The 20344-nt window shown below is 47.8% G+C and overlaps 1 protein-coding gene across 1 annotated transcript in view; it reads left to right on the top strand.

Annotated features, from left to right (window-relative positions):
- Positions 1-20344, top strand: part of THSD7A (thrombospondin type 1 domain containing 7A) — a 701817-nt gene that overhangs the window by 532512 nt on the left and 148961 nt on the right. The window contains exons 8-9 of the mRNA XM_075315710.1: positions 14371-14526; positions 14676-14879. Of these exons, the coding sequence (XP_075171825.1) occupies positions 14371-14526; positions 14676-14879 (360 nt within the window). The remainder of the gene's footprint in view (positions 1-14370; positions 14527-14675; positions 14880-20344) is intronic.

Raw genomic sequence — 20344 nt, 5'->3', positions numbered from 1 at the left:
TTCCAGAGGATTCAAATCACAATCAGGCACCAAGAGCAGCAGGGCAGGAGCACACAGGAAGCAGTATACTCAGGCACTGGACTAAGCTTAGGGGCGGCCTTTTAAACAGATGGACAGGAAGTAGGGCAACAGAACAGCAAAACTCCATGTTAACAAAGGGCAAGCTCTTTCAAAAGAAACCTGGAAATCCCGGAACTCTGACAGGCTGTATGCTTGGGGTCATTGTCCATCTGTACTATGAAGCGCCGTCCGATCAACTTTGCGGCATTTGGCTGAATCTGGGCTGAAAGTATATCCCGGTACACTTCAGAATTCATCCGGCTACTCTTGTCTGCTGTTATGTCATCAATAAACACAAGTGACCCAGTGCCTTTGAAAGCCATGCATGGCCATGCCATCACGTTGCCTCCACCATGTTTTACAGAGGATGTGGTGTGCCTTGGATCATGTGCCGTTCCCTTTCTTCTCCAAACTTTTTTCTTCCCATCATTCTGGTACAGGTTGATCTTTGTCTCATCTGTCCATAGAATACTTTTCCAGAACTGAGCTGGCTTCATGAGGTGTTTTTCAGCAAATTTAACTCTGGCCTGTCTGTTTTTGGAATTGATGAATGGTTTGCATCTAGATGTGAACCCTTTGTATTTACTTTCATGGAGTCTTCTCTTTACTGTTGACTTAGAGACAGATACACCTACTTCACTGAGAGTGTTCTGGACTTCAGTTGATGTTGTGAACGGGTTCTTCTTCACCAAAGAAAGTATGCGGCGATCATCCACCACTGTTGTCATCCATGGACGCCCAGGCCTTTTTGAGTTCCCAAGCTCACCAGTCAATTCCTTTTTTCTCAGAATGTACCCGACTGTTGATTTTGCTACTCCAAGCATGTCTGCTATCTCTCTGATGGATTTTTTCTTTTTTTTCAGCCTCAGGATGTTCTGCTTCACCTCAATTGAGAGTTCCTTAGACCGCATGTTGTCTGGTCACAGCAACAGCTTCCAAATGCAAAACCACACACCTGTAATCAACCCCAGACCTTTTAACTACTTCATTGATTACAGGTTAACGAGGGAGGCGCCTTCAGAGTTAATTGCAGCCCTTAGAGTCCCTTGTCCAATTACTTTTGGTCCCTTGAAAAAGAGGAGGCTATGCATTACAGAGCTATGATTCCTAAACCCTTTCTCCGATTTGGATGTGAAAACTCTCATATTGCAGCTGGGAGTGTGCACTTTCAGCCCATATTATATATATAATTGTATTTCTGAACATGTTTTTGTAAACAGCTAAAATAACAAAACTTGTGTCACTGTCCAAATATTTCTGGACCTAACTGTAGCTTCTGCTTCCTGAGTGCCGGATATAGCGTCTGCTTCCTGAGTGCCGGATATAGCGTCTGCTTCCTGAGTGCCGGATATAGCTTCTGCTCCCTGAGTGCCGGATATAGCTTCTGCTCCCTGAGTGCCGGATATAGCTTCTGCTCCCTGAGTGCCGGATATAGCATCTGCTTCCTCAGTGCCGGATATAGCTTCTGCTTCCTGAGTGCCGGATATAGCTTCTGCTCCCTGAGTGCCGGATATAGCTTCTGCTTCCTCAGTTCCTGTGGTTATCCAGTTCTATGGTGATCTACAAGTTGCGGTTCTGTGTGGTATATGAGTTCTTCAGCTGTGTATTTATCTACTACCCCTTTTTGTGTTACTCCCCAGTGCACATACTGTCCCTCCTTTGTGTTTGAGTACAGTGTGCACACGTTTTTGTTTACCCTAGTCTGTGCCAATTTGTGAGGTATTGGTTACTGGGTTTCCGGCCCGCTCCCTGGGTGGGTGGGGGAAGTAGTATTAGAGCTCAGACAGGAGACAGGGCCATGTTGGAGGCTCGAACCTGGCTACCATCAAGCCTACTTTCAAGAAAAGGAACAGCGTAGGAGCCCCAGTCTTAGGGCGGCTTTGCACGTTGCGACATCGCACGTGCGATGTCGGTGGGGTCAAATCGAAAGTGACGCACATCCGGCGTCACTTTCGACATCGTAGTGTGTAAATGCTAGATGATACGATGAACGAGCGCAAAAGCGTCGTTATCGTATCATCGGTGCATTCACCGACATTTCCATAATGCCGGAGCCGCAACAGGTACGATACAGTTCCTCGTTCCTGCGGCAGCACACATCGCTGTGTATGAAGCCGCAGGAGCGAGGAACATCTCCTACCTGCCGCCGGAGGCTATACGTAAGGAAGGAGGTGGGCGGGATGTTTACATCCTGCTCATCATCTGCCCCTCCGCCGCTATTGGCCGCCTGCCGTGTGACGTCGCTATGACGCCGCACGACCCGCCCCCTTAGGAAGGAGGTGGGTCGCCGGCCAGAGCGACGGTTGCAGGGCAGGTGAGTGCATGTGAAGCTGGCGTAGCGATAATTTTCGCTACGGCAGCTACCACAAGATATTGTACCTGCGACGGGGACGGGAACTATCGCGTGCGACATCGCAGCATCGGCTTGCGATGTCGCAACGTGCAAAGCCCGCCTTAGGGTCAACCTGTTTAATCTGTACACTCCCATGACAGTAAATTTCGGAGATGGGGACGATTTGCCAAGGACATGGTAAGAATTATGGTCCCCCAAAAATTCCAAGATCAGACTAGAGTTTCTGTGAAAGCTACGGATAATGCAGCTCTGAACTCTCTGCCAAACATTGCTTTGCATCATCTGTTAGTACAGTAGCATTGTCATCCTTGTACTATTTATTACGATCATACCATCATTTTAATATAAAGATTACAGTTTTCGCCTCCCATTCAGCCCATGCGTGTATCTTACATTAACACTTCTGCCATAAATGTTTCAGAAGGTTAAGCCATTATATATTGATTTCCAGGCAGTGATGGATTAAAGGGTTTTATGCTAATCTCAGACTGCATTATGTTAATAGAGATTTAAAAATGTATTACACATATTTTCACTGATGTAGTCGCTAAATATCCCCCCTCCCCCTCCCCCGATGCCTACCCTGCGTATCCGCTCCCATATGTTACTTACAGTTGCCCATCTATAAAAGACGCTCGAGCTGTGAAATATTTCACCAGAACAAGAACGCGGAGGATTGTTCCTCGGAATGCTTCTATTAAAATGAATTATAAGGAATAAAATAAGCAGTTACAGGAGACGTGAGAGCGATGTCGAGGATGCTTGTCGTAAAAACTCCCTCCGAGATTCCGTGTAATAAATGGGGCAATCGCTCTTTTTCTTCTTGAATTTTCCTGAGGGTCTAAAAACAATTTACAGAGAAAGAAAGAGAGAAGGATTCTACACATACTTACAAAACCCTAGGAAAATAAGCCCTAGAGTAAAAGTCAGGCGGAAATAATAGATTTTTCTTTTTTTTTTTTTCAAATATTCGTGAAATTTTGTAAGCACTTTTTTATGAAATTTTGTAATAAAATTTTTGAACAATTTTGTCATCTATTTTTTCCCATAATTTTTCTGGTCGTTTTTCTCTCAAAATTTGTGACACCAAAACGCTGTCTCACAGCACGTACTCACAGAGATATAAGACAATAAATGATAAGGAGGATAACAAGAGCAGGAAGGAAGCAACAAGATGATGGATAAACTCCACAACTGCTCCATGCAAAAAGCAACACTTTTCAGATAGTCTGGGACACCACAACACAAAAACAACACTGTATAACCTATAGCTGGCATGGGTAGAAGATTTCATCCAGCTTAAATAGGAGAAGAGCAGATGTGATTGGTTTCCTCACAACATGTGATAATAGTAGCCTCACATGCAGACTAGCAGTGGTTAACTCTTGCTAGTCTGACTATGACTGAGCACACAGCAGGTCGATGCCCGAGTTTGCTGGTGTTGATCAGAGACAATAGAGAAACCATCGGCGGAGTGTCAGAATCTGCAATGTGAACAGAGCCCAACGCCGCCATGATAGTCAGTGAACTTCATGCAAAGCTCCATGTGATATCACTTTTTGGTATGTTTATTTGTAAACTATATGACAGTAATCTGTATGGGAGCCACTATCAGAAGCTACCACTTGGAATACTATCAATCATAACGCTCGCCCTCCTAGGTGACCACTCTTAAGAATGTGATGTCTATGAATCGCAGGAGTATATATGGGCACAATGGCAGTATTATTTCTAAAAAATATCCCATCCAAAGCAATATAAGACATATCGTAATGAGATTAAATGAGAATGATTTCATGGATGGTCCTTTTCCTCCTGAGAGCTCCATCAGACATTACCCAGAACTTCCTCTCACTTCATAGAGGACACTTACGTGGAGAGAACTTCAGTCATTTAATATCATGGGGCACGTCTCGTCTTACCATAAGTGGCCTCTATTATCTTCTCTGATGATGTAATTTCAGACTTTCTATATTAAGTTCTTAGAATTGCGGCAGTAAGAGCCTCGTGACCTTGGGACCTTGTCCCTCGCTGTTCTCTACTAAAATGACAGTCAACGAGTTCATCATACAGAAAGTAATTAAATGGATATGAAATGAAGGCTAAAATCCCCACCGATGAATGTATCCGAAAATATCTATCATTATTTAATTATTCTATTAATTTATCTATCTATCTATTTATCTATCTATCTATCTATCCCTCTATCTATCTATCTATCCATCCCTCTATCTATCTATCTATCTATCCCTCTATCTATCTATCATCTATCTATCTATCTATCTATCTATCTATCTATCCCTCTATCTATCTATCTATCCATCCCTCTATCTATCTATCTATCCCTCTATCTATCTATCTATCTATCATCTATCTATCTATCTATCTATCTATCTATCCCTCTATCTATCTATCTATCCATCCCTCTATCTATCTATCTATCCCTCTATCTATCTATCTATCTATCTATCTATCTATCTATCTATCTATCTATCTATCTATCTATCTATCTATCTATCCCTCTATCTATCTATCTATCTATCTATCTATCTATCCCTCTATCTATCTATCTATCTATCTATCTATCTATCTATCTATCTATCTATCCCTCTATCTATCTATCTATCCATCCCTCTATCTATCTATCTATCCCTCTATCTATCTATCTATCTATCATCTATCTATCTATCTATCTATCTATCTATCTATCCCTCTATCTATCTATCTATCCATCCCTCTATCTATCTATCTATCCCTCTATCTATCTATCTATCTATCTATCTATCCCTCTATCTATCTATCTATCTATCTATCTATCTATCTATCTATCTATCTATCTATCTATCTATCCCTCTATCTATCTATCTATCTATCCCTCTATCTATCTATCTATCTATCTATCTATCTATCTATCTATCCCTCTATCTATCTATCTATCTCTCTATCTATCTATCTATCTATCTACAGTATCTATCTATCTAAAAGACAAAAAAGAGAGGCATCACTTCCAGTATATTTGCAGTGAAGAACAGGACTTTAATATACCAGTGACGATGTTTTGGTTCAAATGAACCTTTCTCCAGCCAAGAGGATGGTTTTGTACTGCCTTTCTATGGTGTCATAGGCGTCCCTCAGACCCGGGTGGTTGGGGTCTCTGTGTTTATTGTTTGAGGTTGTTCTCAGGGTCTTCACATTCTCTGTGAAACCAACCATTGATGTGCTTTTCTTTTGGCCTCCTGTAGTTGGCTTGTTTAAGGTCGGACAATTTGGCCATGGTGTAGAATATATTGTTGAGGTCTTTTGCAGCTTGACTCCTTCTGGGTTTGACTTGTACTTGTAGCTGTAGAAGTTGTGGAGCATCTCCTGTAATTCCGGTCTGTTGGGAGCCTCTTTATATTTTATTGCTGACGTCTTGGACCATTTATAAGATGGAGGTCAAGCTAAGGTGTTCAGGCCAAGGTGTTCAGGCCTAATTGTTCAGGCCGAGGTGTTCAGTCCGAGATGTTCAGGCCGAGGTGTTCAGGCTTAGATGTTCCGGCCGAGGTGTTCCGGCCTATGTGTTTAGGCCTATGTGTTTAGGCCTATGTGTTTAGGCCTATGTGTTTAGGCCTATGTGTTTAGGCCTATGTGTTTAGGCCTATGTGTTTAGGCCTATGTGTTTAGGCCTATGTGTTCAGGCTTAGGTGTTCAGGCTTAGGTGTTCAGGCCGAGGTGTTCAGGCCGAGGTGTTCAGGCCTAGATGTTCAGGCCTAGATGTTCAGGCGTAGTTGTTGAGGCCGAAATGTTAAGGCTTAGGTGTTCAGACCAAGGTGTTCAGATTTAGGTGTTCAGGCCAAGGTGTTCATGCTTAAGTGTTCAGGCTTAAGTGTTCAGGCTTAAGTGTTCAGGCTTAGGTGTTCAGGCCGAGGTGTTCGGGCCGAGGTGTTCAGGCCTAGATGTTCATGCCTAGATGTTCAGGAGTAGTTGTTCAGGCGTAGTTGTTCAGGCCGAAATGTTAAGGCTTAGGTGTTCAGACCAAGGTGTTCAGATTTCGGTGTTCAGGCCAAGGTGTTCAGGCCAAGGTGTTCAGGCTTAAGTGTTCAGGCTTAAGTGTTCAGGCTTAGGTGTTCAGGCTTTGGTGTTCAGGCCGAGGTGTTCGGGCCGAGGTGTTCAGGCCTAGATGTTCAGGCCTAGATGTTCAGGAGTAGTTGTTCAGGCGTAGTTGTTCAGGCGTAGTTGTTCAGGCCGAAATGTTAAGACTTAGGTGTTCAGGCCGAGGTGTTCAGGCCTAGATGTTCAGGCCTAGATATTCAGGAGTAGTTGTTCAGGCGTAGTTGTTCAGGCGTAGTTGTTCAGGCCGAAATGTTAAGGCTTAGGTCTGCAGACCAAGGTGTTCAGATTTAGGTGTTCAGGCCGAGGTGTTCAGGCCAAGGTGTTCAGGCCAAGGTGTTCAGGCCTAATTGTTCAGGCCGAGGTGTTCAGTCCAAGATGTTCAGGCTGAGGTGTTCAGGCTTAGATGTTCCGGCCGAGGTGTTCCGGCCTATGTGTTTAGGCCTATGTGCTTAGGCCTATGTGTTTAGGCCTATGTGTTCAGGCTTAGGTGTTCAGGCTTAGGTGTTCAGGCTTAGGTGTTCAGGCCGAGGTGTTCGGGCCGAGGTTTTCAGGCCTAGATGTTCAGGCCTAGATGTTCAGGCGTAGTTGTTCAGGCGTAGTTGTTCAGGTGTAGTTGTTCAGGCCGAAATGTTAAGGCTTAGGTGTTCAGGCTTAAGTGTTCAGGCTTAGGTGTTCAGGCTTAGGTGTTCAGGCTTAGGTGTTCAGGCTTAGTCGTTCAGGCCGAGGTGTTCAGGCCGAGGTGCTCAGGCCGAGGTGTTCAGGCTTAGGTGTTCAGACCAAGGTGTTCAGACTTAGGTGTTCAGGCTGAGATGTTCAGGCCGAGGTGTTCAGTCCGAGGTGTTCAGGCCGAGGTGCTGAGGTCAAGGTGTTCAGGCCTTGATGTTCAGGTGTGACGCCCTGGGCAAGCCAGGGGTCACAGGTCATGCACCATCACACCCTACAGTTAGGAACACCAAAGCTAAACAAAAATCCTTGTTGCCTTCCTCTAGAGGCTGGGGTTCACACCAGGGGGGTGGGCCAGGCGGTTGGCTCCGCCCACCGAGGAGGACACAGCTCTGGAGGCGAGAAAAACCAGCAGTCAAGCTAGGGAGGGAGAAGAGTAAACAGCTAAGATGAGCTAAGGAAGTGAAAGTAGTGAAGTGAAGTGGAGGTGGTAAAGGAGGAGTAAGAGAAGCTGAAGGAAAGTGAGAACAGTTACAGAAAGGAAGCTTGAAGTGAGTCCAGCTGTGTGCAGGACGGAGTCAGCAAGGTCAGTAACAGTGGTGATTGTCTGAGGGGGTGACCGTTTGGAAGTTCCTGGAAGGACCGCGGACGGGTAGTGACCCGGCGGTCTGGAGCAGCGTACCAAAGGACAGTCAGCACCAGGGCAGGGGCCTCTCGGACCCCGGCAAGGCTAGGAGTCGCCAAATTTGCCAAATCCGTCAGTGAAGGGGACGTAGATCCCCCAACAACCAAGTCCCGAGTGAAGGCAACAGCCCAACCTGTACAACAGAGACACCGCCACCGCCAGGGCACCAGTTTCTGAGGGCCAGCGCCTGCGGGCAAAGAGTAGAGCTCCTCCGGTCCAGCTTGAAGCCGGGGAGCGGGTTACCGGTGGGAACCCATCGCGACCAACAGACAACATTAGGCGCAAGGAAAAGGGACATCACCGCTACCGACTGGGTGAGCAAGTGCAGCCGTCCGTGGGACCGACCAACCAGCCGTTTGTTTACCGAGAACTGTGTCACTGTCTCAGGCTGAGTGAGTACCACAGTGCCGCAAGGCACAGCGCTGCCCCCGCGTCCCTGCGCCCACCAGGCCCTGCATCCTACATCTCATCACCGGGCCCCGGGATCACCAACCCCTACCCACGGAGGGGCAACACAACACCTAGCTGCTCCACATCACCACTCCCGGGATCCCCATATCGAGCAGCGGTGGTGCTACAAATCACCACAACCGTGGGTGGCGTCACGGACATTATCCCAACACCCCAAATCCCCCCTTTCACTCACGGGCGAGGAGCGCCGCTCGAGAACCCCCGGGATCCGGCCCACAGCTCGAGCCACCACTGAGCAGCGGCAGCCGCCGGACCCGAGCAGAAGGGGTGAGCGCGGTGTGCTGACACCCTCCTCCCCGCCCGCGACACAGGCCTAGATGTTCAGGCCTAGATGTTCAGGCACAGTTGTTCAGGCGTAGTTGTTCAGGCCGAAATGTTAAGGCCTTGGATGTTCCACCTGGTGATTGTGAGTGAGGTAATTTTTTTTTCATATACCTTGTGTGTATATTCCTTCTAATGAGAGTGGCTGTGTAGGAGACACTTAATTTATAACTGGTTTATAGATGTGCTTGGTTTGATCTATCTATCTATCTCTCTAGCCTTCTATCCCTCTATTTATCTATCTATCTATCTATCTATCTATCTATCTATCTATCTATCTATCTATCTATCCCTCTATCTATCTATCTATCTATCTATCTATCCCTCTATCTATCTATCTATCTATCCCTCTATCTATCTATCTATCTATCCCTCTATCTATCTATCTATCTATCTATCCATCTATCCCTCTATCTATCTATCCATCTATCCCTCTATCTATCTATCTATCTATCCCTCTATCTATCCCTCTATCTATCCCTCTATCTATCTATCTATCTATCTATCCTTCTATCTATCTATCTATCTATCCCTCTATCTATCTATCTATCTATCTATCTATCCCTCTATCTATCTATCTATCCCTCTATCTATCTATCCCTCTATCTATCTATCCCTCTATCTATCTATCTATCTATCTATCTATCCCTCTATCTATCTATCTATCTATCTATCCCTCTATCTATCTATCTATCCCTCTATCTATCTATCCCTCTATCTATCCATCTATCCCTCTATCTATCTATCCATCTATCCCTCTATCTATCTATCTATCTATCCCTCTATCTATCCCTCTATCTATCCCTCTATCTATCTATCTATCTATCTATCTATCCTTCTATCTATCTATCTATCTATCTATCTATCCCTCTATCTATCTATCTATCTATCTATCCCTCTATCTATCTATCTATCTATCTATCCCTCTATCTATCTATCCCTCTATCTATCTATCCCTCTATCTATCTATCCCTCTATCTATCTATCTATCTATCTATCCCTCTATCTATCTATCTATCTATCCCTCTATCTATCTATCTATCCCTCTATCTATCTATCCCTCTATCTATCTATCTATCCCTCTATCTATCTATCTATCTATCTATCTATCTATCTATCTATCTATCTATCTATCTATCCCTCTATCTATCTATCTATCTATCTATCTATCCCTCTATCTATCTATCTATCCCTCTATCTATCTATCCCTCTATCTATCTATCTATCCCTCTATCTATCTATCTATCTATCTATCTTTTTTTTGTAGACACTAGAGATCTCAATAAACATTTTTATCTGAGCATGAAAAAAAATACAAAAAACATCCAGAAGATGTCTCCAGCGTTGTGGTGATGTCTCGCTTACATATGTGTTTGATGAAACAATCCTTGTATTCCTCGCTCAGCTCCCCCCTTCCTCGCAGCTCTCCTAGATTACTATGCAAATACCCGGCGCCGCGTACATGACTTGATTGACAAGCGACATCTGCCCATATATTACACAGCTCACCGGAGAGCGCGCCGGCCCCACGTAACCTTGTGAATATCCAGAGTGACTCTGTCTCTTCTTTGTTGTTTTATTATTCGCTCCAATATAAACAATATTTTAGATTATTTTCTGCAGAAATCAATGGAAACATTAGAAAGAATTTTCTGGAGGATAGATAAACGAGTATTTCTAGAGTTTATATCTGTCACCTCTTCCTTATTTTAAGTTCACTTGCGGCAGAGACTCAAGTCACACTGTCCACGCCTTATTTTCACCCTACGTGGTCAAATTGACAACCTTGAGAAGAACAAGGAATCCCACCTCATACCCTGTCCTCAGGGACATCAGTCAGGCCATATAGGACTGGAATAAGGCATGGACAGTGTGACCTAATTCTGCAAAATCTATGACGCACCCACAGGACCTTAGTGAATAGTGCTGTGAATAGCCTGACCTGGCCCCATGACCCCGTCGGTGTCAAAAAAGGGTGCAAGGTGACAGGTATTGGAGATGATGGGGGTTTGCTTTTCAGCGCCATCCGTGGGATACGGCCAACGACCAGCCGCCGCTGCGAGATGTTGCTCCCCTCCGGGGTGGATGGTAACGCAGCTCAGATGGTTCAGCTCCCCACAGGCAGAGCTAGGCCCCAAGGAGGACGATGATGGGGGGTAGCTGCCAATGGCGCCAGAGTGCTGGGCAACGGCGACGACAATGACGGGCCAACACCAGGACTGAGGACCAAGTTCTTTTACTCACTGTCAGGTCGTCACCCTTGGAGTGGCGGTTTCCGTCTTGATGGGCCCCAGCCGATCCCGGATGATTCAGAGGCCACCACTGGTGTTGTGGAGTGTGAGACCTTCCTTCCTTGCACTCTGTAGTGTGGATCCCTGTGACGTGAAGGTGATTTGGGACCCCAGTGTCCTTGGGTTTAGGTCCCGTTCACAGGCAGCGCAAATCAAATATGGGCCTGACTGTGGTCTTGACTCCTGACTCTATATGCTGCTGTGTCCCGGGACCTCTGTTGTGGGCAATGGGACATGAAATCCCCCTTCCTGGCAGGTTCTGATGGCGCAAAGTGGAGTGTACACCACCCTAGGGTTCTGCACCCTGATTGCACCGCTCCCGAAGGGGCTGTTAGGCTCACCCCTCGGCTACCGTTTTGCTCCTCTGTCTCACCAGCTCCACCGGTCGTCTCCTGCTATTTCCAGTCTGCCCGTTCCTAAATGAGGGAACTCTGAAGCACGCCCCTCAGTTGCCATGGTCTTGCGAGTCCATGATGTCCTGGCACTCTCTTCCTCTTTCCCCCCCCGAGGGGGCTCTAAAGCACTCTCCTCAGTCGGTCTCTCTGAGGGAGCTCTGAAGCACGCTCCTCAGCAAGCCTACTTCTGCGTCTCAGACTGTTCTGAGGTAAAAGTCTGTGTGTTCCTCACTTCCCTCATGCTGCCCCCACCTTCCTGATGACTCACTAGTGGCTGGGGAAGTCCCATTGCCATGGTGGCCACCTCTAACCCAGTTCCAGTGGGAAAGCACCTAAAGTGTGTGTTGTGTAAGTGATGAACACCAGTGGTTAACCTCTTCCTTACTCGGGATGAGTATTGCACCTTAAGTGAGATGCAATACCCTGTAGCGACTGAAGACTCAGGGGTGCTACATCTACATGTACTTGACTGGACATGGCTGATTAGAATAGTCTGTAAGCATTTAAGGGCTTATCCAGTATTTAGATATTAATGAACTATCATCAGGATAGGATAATGTACAGAGCTAGAACAGCACAGCTTCGTACACTATATAGTGTACAGAGCTGGAACAGCACAGCCCCACACACTGTATAGTGTACACATCTGGGATAGCATAATTCTGTACACGGCATAATTTACAAAGCTGGAACAGCACAGTCCAATACATAGTATTATGTACAGCGTTGGAACAGCACAGTCCCATACATAGTATTACGTACAGAGTTGGAACAGCACAGACCCATATATAACACAGTGTGCAGAGCTGGAACAGCACAGCCCCATACACAGTATAGGATACAGTGCTGGAAAAGCACACCTTCATACACTCCATAGTATACAGAGCTGGAACAGCATAGTCCCATACACAGTATAGTATAAGAGCTGGAATAGCACAGCTTCATATACTTCATAGTGTACAGAGCTGGATGGCATAATCCTGTACACTGCATAGTTGGAACAGCACAGCTTCATACACTGCATACTGTACATCTCTGAAACAGCACAGTCCCATATATAGCACAATGTACAGAGCTGGAACAGCACAGCCTCATACACAGCATAGTGTACATCTCTGTAACAGCACAGCTCCATACATAAAACATAGTGTACAGAGCTGGAGCAGCACGGTCATGTACACTGCATAGTTTACAGAGTTGGAACAGCACAGCTTCATACACTGCATAGTGTACTTGGCTGTAACAGCACAACCTCATACACAGCATAGTGTACATCTCTGGAACAGCACAGCCCCATACATAGCCTAGTGTACAGCGCTGGAATAGCATAGCTCCATATATAGTACAGTGTACAGAGCTGGAACAGCACAGCCCCATACACTGTATAGTGTATAGAGCTGGAACAGCACGGCCACATACATAGCAACAGCACAGCCCCATATAGTGTACAGAGCTGGAACAGCACAGTCCTGTACTCTACATAGTGTACAGAGCTGGAACATACAGAGCATAGGGTGCAGAGCTGGAACAGCACAGCTCCATACTCTGTAGACACTGTTTTCGGCATAGTAATGGGCACATTTTATGAAAGCATATGTGATCTGACCTGCAGTATGGCTATTTCACACTGTACATCCGGCCATTATTGCAGATACAAACTGCTGATCAGTGATATTGATGAACGTTCTTAAGGATAGGTCATCAATATATAAGTCCTGGGAGACCCCTTGAACGTTACGTGTTGGTTCTGTTATTGGTTCCGTGTTTAAGGCTTGCTTTGTTATGGGCCATTGGTGTACTGGTTCTGTTTTGAGCTGTCACTGGGATAGACCACTGATAAATGTTTGGATCTGCTTAGGGGTACAGTTTCAGGATGGCCCTGTTTGGGGAAGGGTAAATTTGCAGGCTGACCCCAGATATCAAAGATAGATCATAGCGATAACAACATAGAACCATGAAAGCACCAACAGTGATAGCAAATGGTTGGGAGTTGGTTGCCATTTGGGATTTTTGGACAAGTGGGTACATGGCGGCTTATTAAGTTTATCTTTGGGTTCTAGTGTGGTAGACTATATAGCAGAGAAGAGGTTCTCTATGGAAGGTCAATATGGCTCCTTTATTATGACCCCAGGTTTTCTTGCGTATACTTTTGGGCTATTTCCAACCACCCCAACAAAGATGTTGCTGCCCAGTAGTAAGGTATCACTTGTATAGGGACAGGCTCAGGGCTAGTTTTTTTTCTTACAATTTGGACTATGCACCTTAAACCATGTATTTCCTTTGGGCACCTTTAGGGTTAATTCCTTCTCTGCTGCAGCAGCTGACTGGCTCACCTGGCAGCATTTAATCATCTTCCGGTCGGGATTTAAGCCCTCTGCTTCCTGGACTTGTTCCTGGTTATTCTATTCAGTTAGGAGCTAGCCCAGGAGCAAAGAGGACATGGTTGTTGCTGCTGTTGCTTTCCGCTGCGGTTTATTGCAAGTTGTTGGGTTTTTTTTTTTGCACTACTTGCTTTCCCTTGTTATCCCTTACCCGTATATCCCTGGTTGTTAGCTGGTGTAGGGTTTAGATGGGCATGAGGTTTTATTTTATTTTATCCCTGTCTGTAGTTCGTTGTTGTAGGAATTTTGGGGATCTCTGTCCTGGTCAGTCCCCTGAGAGGCGGGTGTGATGGGGACTTGTCCTCAGGGTCAGGACAGGAGCCAGTGCCAGGTCATGGCCCCGGACCTCCCTACCTTCAAGGGTACCTTCAGGTGTGAGGGTGAGCTCAGGCTCCCCAGCATTGGGGTCTCCATAGGTTACCCTATCTTCCCTGGGCATCCATTACACCCGAGCCCTGACATAAGGTTGGTAAGACCAAACAGAGTGATCCTCCCCTGTCACGACGGGCCCCATTGTAACTGTGTGTGATGCCAGTCCGGTACATTCATTAATTTCTTGTAGAATCTCAAAGTTCACGTTTGAGAACCTTCCACAAATGGAAAGGAATCATCTTCAAGAAAGCCGTTGAAACATTACTTTATTTTTTTTCTATGGCAGCATCAAAACCAGTGGATAACAAGTTGTGCACCGACCCTCCATTGAGTACCAGTCAGCTTTGCCATGTGCCGTGCCCGATAGAGTGTGAGGTGTCCGCGTGGTCAGCGTGGGGGCCATGTACATTCGAGAATTGTGAAGACCAACAGAGTAAAAAGGGTAAGAAATCTCATCCTGGGCTCAAAACGTGACATTTCTGGTGGATTTTACCCTCTAAGATCCCAGTGAAGATTGTGTCACATGGCTATATAGGTATATACTGTACTTGAAAATTTTGGTAAAATTTTTGGTTTCCGATCTGTCTATAGGATTCAAGCTTCGGAAGCGTTACATCACAAATGAGCCTACTGGTGGGACTGGAAATTGTCCACATCTAGTGGAAGCCATTCCATGCGAGGAACCTTCATGTTATGATTGGAGACTGGACAGATTGGAGGAATGTATCCCTGACAATGGAAATAACTGCGGAAGCGGAACCCAAGTGCCTGTCGTTACATGTATCAACAGCGATGGTGAGCGGAACCGGGCCATGGCCTCTTTTTTCAGTCCAATTACTTAAAAATATATGGCCCAGGGGTATGTGCATAGTATTGCGGTATTATCCACCACTGAATAACGTGAGACTTATTCTTTGTGTTGGTCAAGCACAGTATTGGTGCTCTGTAATATTATTGTATTATGTCTGTATGATTTTAGCTTTTACAGACCTTATGATAATATTATATATTGATAACAACTTGGAGGTGACTGTGGGAATTTTTTGCCCCAAAACAACATTTGTGAGGTGACACTGTTGTTGTGGAAGGCCAGGATTACAATCCCCATTATCGGTGCTGGATGTGTCTGAGGTCCGAGCTCTTCCACCAACCTCACCCTCCATGTCTGTATGGACCTTGTGCACTGGGCACAGTCATGGGGAACAAAAAAGGGCCTTCCCCAAACTGTCCCCATAAAGATGGAAGATACAAATGTCCAAACTGTACAGAAGGCACAAAGCAGTCAGGGGGGTAACGTTCTGAATTCACCAAAACCCTCAGCATTGTGCTTGGTGATGTACGGCTCGGCATTATGCTTGGTGATGTACGGCTCGGCATTGTGCTTGGTGATGTACGGCTCAGCATTGTGCTTGGTGATGTACGGCTCAGCATTGTGCTTGGTGATCTATGACTCAGCATTGTGCTTGGTGATCTATGACTCTGCATTGTGCTTGGTGATTTACGGCTCGGCATTGTGCTTGGTGATGTACGGCTCGGCATTGTGCTTGGTGATTTACGGCTCAGCATTGTGCTTGGTGATGTACGGCTCCGCATTGTGCTTGATGATGTACGGCTCGGCATTGTGCTTGGTGATGTACGGCTTGGCATTGTGCTTGGTGATGTATGGCTCAGCATTGTGCTTGGTGATGTATGGCTCGGCATTGTGCTTGGTGATGTACGGCTCGGCATTGTGCTTGGTGATGTACGGCTCAGCATTGTGCTTGGTGATGTATGGCTCGGCATTGTGCTTGGTGATGTACGGCTCGGCATTGTGCTTGGTGATGTATGGCTCGGCATTGTGCTTGGTGATGTATGGCTCAGCATTGTGCTTGTGCTTGATGATGTACAGCTCAGCATTGTGCTTGGTGATGTATGGCTCAGCATTGTGCTTGGTGACATAGGGTTTGGCATTGTGCTTGGTGATGTATGGCTCAGCATTGTGCTTGGTGATGTACGGCTCGGCATTGTGCTTGGTGATGTACGGCTCGGCATTGTGCTTGGTGATGTACGGCTCGGCATTGTGCTTGGTGATGTATGGCTCGGCATTGTGCTTGGTGATGTACGGCTCGGCATTGTGCTTGGTGATGTACGGCTCGGCATTGTGCTTGGTGATGTATGGCTCAGCATTGTGCTTGGTGATATAGGGTTTGGCATTGTGCTTGGTGATGTATGGCTCAGCATTGTGCTTGGTGATGTGCGGCTCAGCATTGTGCTTGGTGATGTACGGCTCGGCATTGTGCTTGGTGATGTACGGCTCGGCATTGTGCTTGGTGATGTATGGCTCGGCATTGTGCTTGGTGATGTATGGCTCAGCATTGTGCTTGTGCTTGGTGATGTACAGTTCAGCATTGTGCTTGGTGATGTATGGCTCAGCATTGTGCTTGGTGATATAGGGTTTGGCATTGTGCTTGGTGATGTATGGCTCAGCATTGTGCTTGGTGATGTACGGCTTGGCATTGTGCTTGGTGATGTATGGCTCGGCATTGTGCTTGGTGATGTACGGCTCGGCATTGTGCTTGGTGATGTATGGCTCGGCATTGTGCTTGGTGATGTACGGCTCGGCATTGTGCTTGGTGATGTACGGCTCGGCATTGTGCTTGGTGATGTATGGCTCAGCATTGTGCTTGGTGATATAGGGTTTGGCATTGTGCTTGGTGATGTATGGCTCAGCATTGTGCTTGGTGATGTGCGGCTCAGCATTGTGCTTGGTGATGTACGGCTCGGCATTGTGCTTGGTGATGTATGGCTCAGCATTGTGCTTGGTGATATAGGGTTTGGCATTGTGCTTGGTGATGTATGGCTCAGCATTGTGCTTGGTGATGTACGGCTCGGCATTGTGCTTGGTGATGTACGGCTCGGCATTGTGCTTGGTGATGTACGGCTCAGCATTGTGCTTGGTGATGTATGGCTCGGCATTGTGCTTGGTGATGTACGGCTCGGCATTGTGCTTGGTGATGTATGGCTTGGAATTGTGCTTGGTGATGTATGTGCTTGGTGATGTACGGCTCAGCATTGTGCTTGGTGATGTACGGCTCAGCATTGTGCTTGGTGATGTATGGCTCGGCATTGTGCTTGGTGATGTGCGGCTCAGCATTGTGCTTGGTGATGTATGGCTCGGCATTGTGCTTGGTGATGTGCGGCTCAGCATTGTGCTTGGTGATGTACGGCTCAGCATTGTGCTTGGTGATGTATGGCTCGGCATTGTGCTTGGTGATGTGCGGCTCAGCATTGTGCTTGGTGATGTATGGCTCGGCATTGTGCTTGGTGATGTATGGCTCAGCATTGTGCTTGGTGATGTATGGCTCGGCATTGTGCTTGGTGATGTATGGCTCAGCATTGTGCTTGGTGATGTATGGCTCGGCATTGTGCTTGGTGATGTGCGGCTCGGCATTGTGCTTGGTGATGTGCGGCTCAGCATTATGCTTGGTGATGTATGGCTCAGCATTGTGCTTGGTGATGTACGGCTCAGCATTGTGCTTGGTGATGTACGGCGCAGCATTGTGCTTGGTGATGTACGGCTCAGCATTGTGCTTGGTGATGTATGGCTCAGCATTGTGCTTGGTGATGTGCGGCTCGGCATTGTGCTTGGTGATGTGCGGCTCAGCATTGTGCTTGGTGATGTACGGCTCGGCATTGTGCTTGGTGATGTACGGCTCAGCATTGTGCTTGGTGATGTACGGCTCGGCATTGTGCTTGGTGATGTACGGCTCAGCATTGTGCTTGGTGATGTACGGCTCAGCATTGTGCTTGGTGATGTACGGCTCAGCATTGTGCTTGGTGATGTTTGGCTCGGCATTGTGCTTGGTGATGTACAGCTCAGCATTGTGCTTGGTGATGTACGGCTCAGCATTGTGCTTGGTGATGTATGGCTCGGCATTGTGCTTGGTGATGTACGGCTCGGCATTATGCTTGGTGATGTACGGCTCAGCATTGTGCTTTGTGATGTACGGTTCGGCATTGTGCTTGGTGATGTACGGCTCGGCATTGTGCTTTGTGATGTACGGCTCGGCATTGTGCTTGGTGATGTACGGCTCGGCATTGTGCTTGGTGATGTACGGCTCGGCATTGTGCTTGGTGATGTACGGCTCAGCATTGTACTTGATGATGTACGTTACAGGGTCTCCACTTGCTGAGTTGCTGGATTTGCTTCCACTTCTCAATAATATCACTGACAGGTGAAGGGAAAGATTCAGGTGGAAGAAATGTCATGACCGGACTTGTTCCTCTGGTGGCTCCTATTACAGGACGCGCTGGTATCAGTGAGCTCTGCACCTCTGGCCGCTCTGTCACATGTTAGCGGAGGCAGGTACCTGGGGTTGCTTTTCAGCAGCTGTTACATACAGCCACGTGAATATGTCGCGGGCGGGGAGGAGGGTGTCAGCACACCGCGCTCACCCCTTCTGCTCGGGTCCGGCAGTTGCTCCTGGTGGCTCGAGCTGCGGGCCGGATCCCGGGGTGTCTCGAGCGACACTCCTCGCCCGTGAGTGAAAGGGGGGTGTTTGTTGGGATTATAGTTCGTGACGCCACCCACGGTTGTGGTGATGGCACCACCGCTGCTCAGTGTGGGGGTCCCGGGGATGGTGATTGGAGCAGCCAGGTGTTGTGTTGCCCCTCCGTGGGTAGGGGTTGGTGATCCCGGGGCCCGGTGAAGAGATGTGAAGTGTAGGGCCTGGAGGGCGCAGGGACGCGGGGGCAGCGCTGTGCCTTGCGGCACTGTGGTACTCACTCAGCCTGAGACACGGACACAGTTTGTACGGTAAACCAACGGCTGGTAGGACGGTCCCACAGACGGTTGCACCTGCACTCCCGGTAGGTGACGGTGACGTCTCTCTTCCTTGCACCTGTTTGACTGATGGTAGCGGTGGATTCCCTCCGGTTACCCGCTCCCCGACTGCAATCTGGGCCGGAGGAGCTCTACACTTTGCCCGCAGGCGCTGGCCCTGGGGAAACTGGTGCCTTGGCGGTGGCGGTGTCTCCCCGGTAATGGTCGGGCTGTTGCCGTCAATCGGGACTTTGTTGCTGGGGGATCTGCGTCCCCTTCACTGACGGATTCGGCAAATTGGGCGACTCCTAGCCTTGCCGGGGTCCGAGAGGCCCCTGCCCTGGTGCTGACTGTCCTTCGGAACACTGCTCCAGACCACCGGGCACACAGCCAACGGGGTCCTTCCAGGAACTTCCAAACGGTCCCCCTCCGGACAGTCACCGCCGTCGCTGACCTTGCTGTTCTAGCCCTACACACAGCTGGGCTCTCAGGCTCTGCGCACTCTCTGCGCTCTCTCCACTTCTTGCTTTCCTCCTTTTCCACTTTCCTTCACTTTCACTCCTGGTTGTTTACTCTAGCCCCTGCCTGGGCTTTCTCACTCCTTCCACTTCCTCCTCCCTGACAGTTCTCTTACATGTCCCTCACTGGACTTCACTCTTGCCCTCCCCGGGCTAATCTCCCTGGTTACTTCCTGCCTCCAGAGTTGTGAGCTCCTTGGTGGGCGGAGCCAACCGCCTGGCCCACCCCCTGGTGTGCATCAACAGACTCTTGGAGGGAGGCAACAAGGGTTTCTGGTTAGCAGGTGTGCCTACCTGGAGTGTGGGGTGTGGTGGTGTTGTTATCTGTGTCCCCTGGCTTGCCCAGGGCGACACATTCCCCCTTAGCAAAATGCAGACCGTCCGCGGGCTGCCGTCCTACACCGGTTTTATTTTTTCTGTAAAAAGGGGATAACAGGGTTAAACAAACATGCATAACATTTTTAATCAACTCTTCCCAAGACGGGAGGCACATTTTACTTTTAACGTTTCAACGGTGTACGGTCACGGTTTCCGCTCTCTCCCACCCAAGCAACCTGGCCCTGATGCTGCCCCTAAAACCCAGGCAGCACCCCTTGACCCACAGTCCAGCACAAGTCACCCGAGCGGGATCTGTCCTTCCCTCCAGAGGGTAGCCACCGGTTCCTTTGGTGGCTGGGCCCTGGCCTGCTCTGCTCAGGGCCCTCCCTCCAACCTGCCTCTCCGGAGGCGGCATTGCGGAAACGGTAACGGTACCCAACATATTTACAAGCCACTAACGTTTGTGGTTGCCCTGCAGAGTTCACGGGCTTGTCCATGGCTAGTTCCCATGCATAAACTTTTAACGGTCCCCACGGGGACAACGGTGCCGGCTCCAGCCGGTTGCTAATCACACAAAATCAGGTGAACACTCGGTAATTTTCATTTTTCATTTTTGGCAAAAC

Source organism: Anomaloglossus baeobatrachus, chromosome 6, assembly GCF_048569485.1.
Source record: "Anomaloglossus baeobatrachus isolate aAnoBae1 chromosome 6, aAnoBae1.hap1, whole genome shotgun sequence".
NCBI lineage: Eukaryota > Metazoa > Chordata > Amphibia > Anura > Aromobatidae > Anomaloglossus > Anomaloglossus baeobatrachus.
Note: the sequence above shows the minus strand (reverse complement) of the source record. Positions and strands in the feature narration are given on the sequence as shown.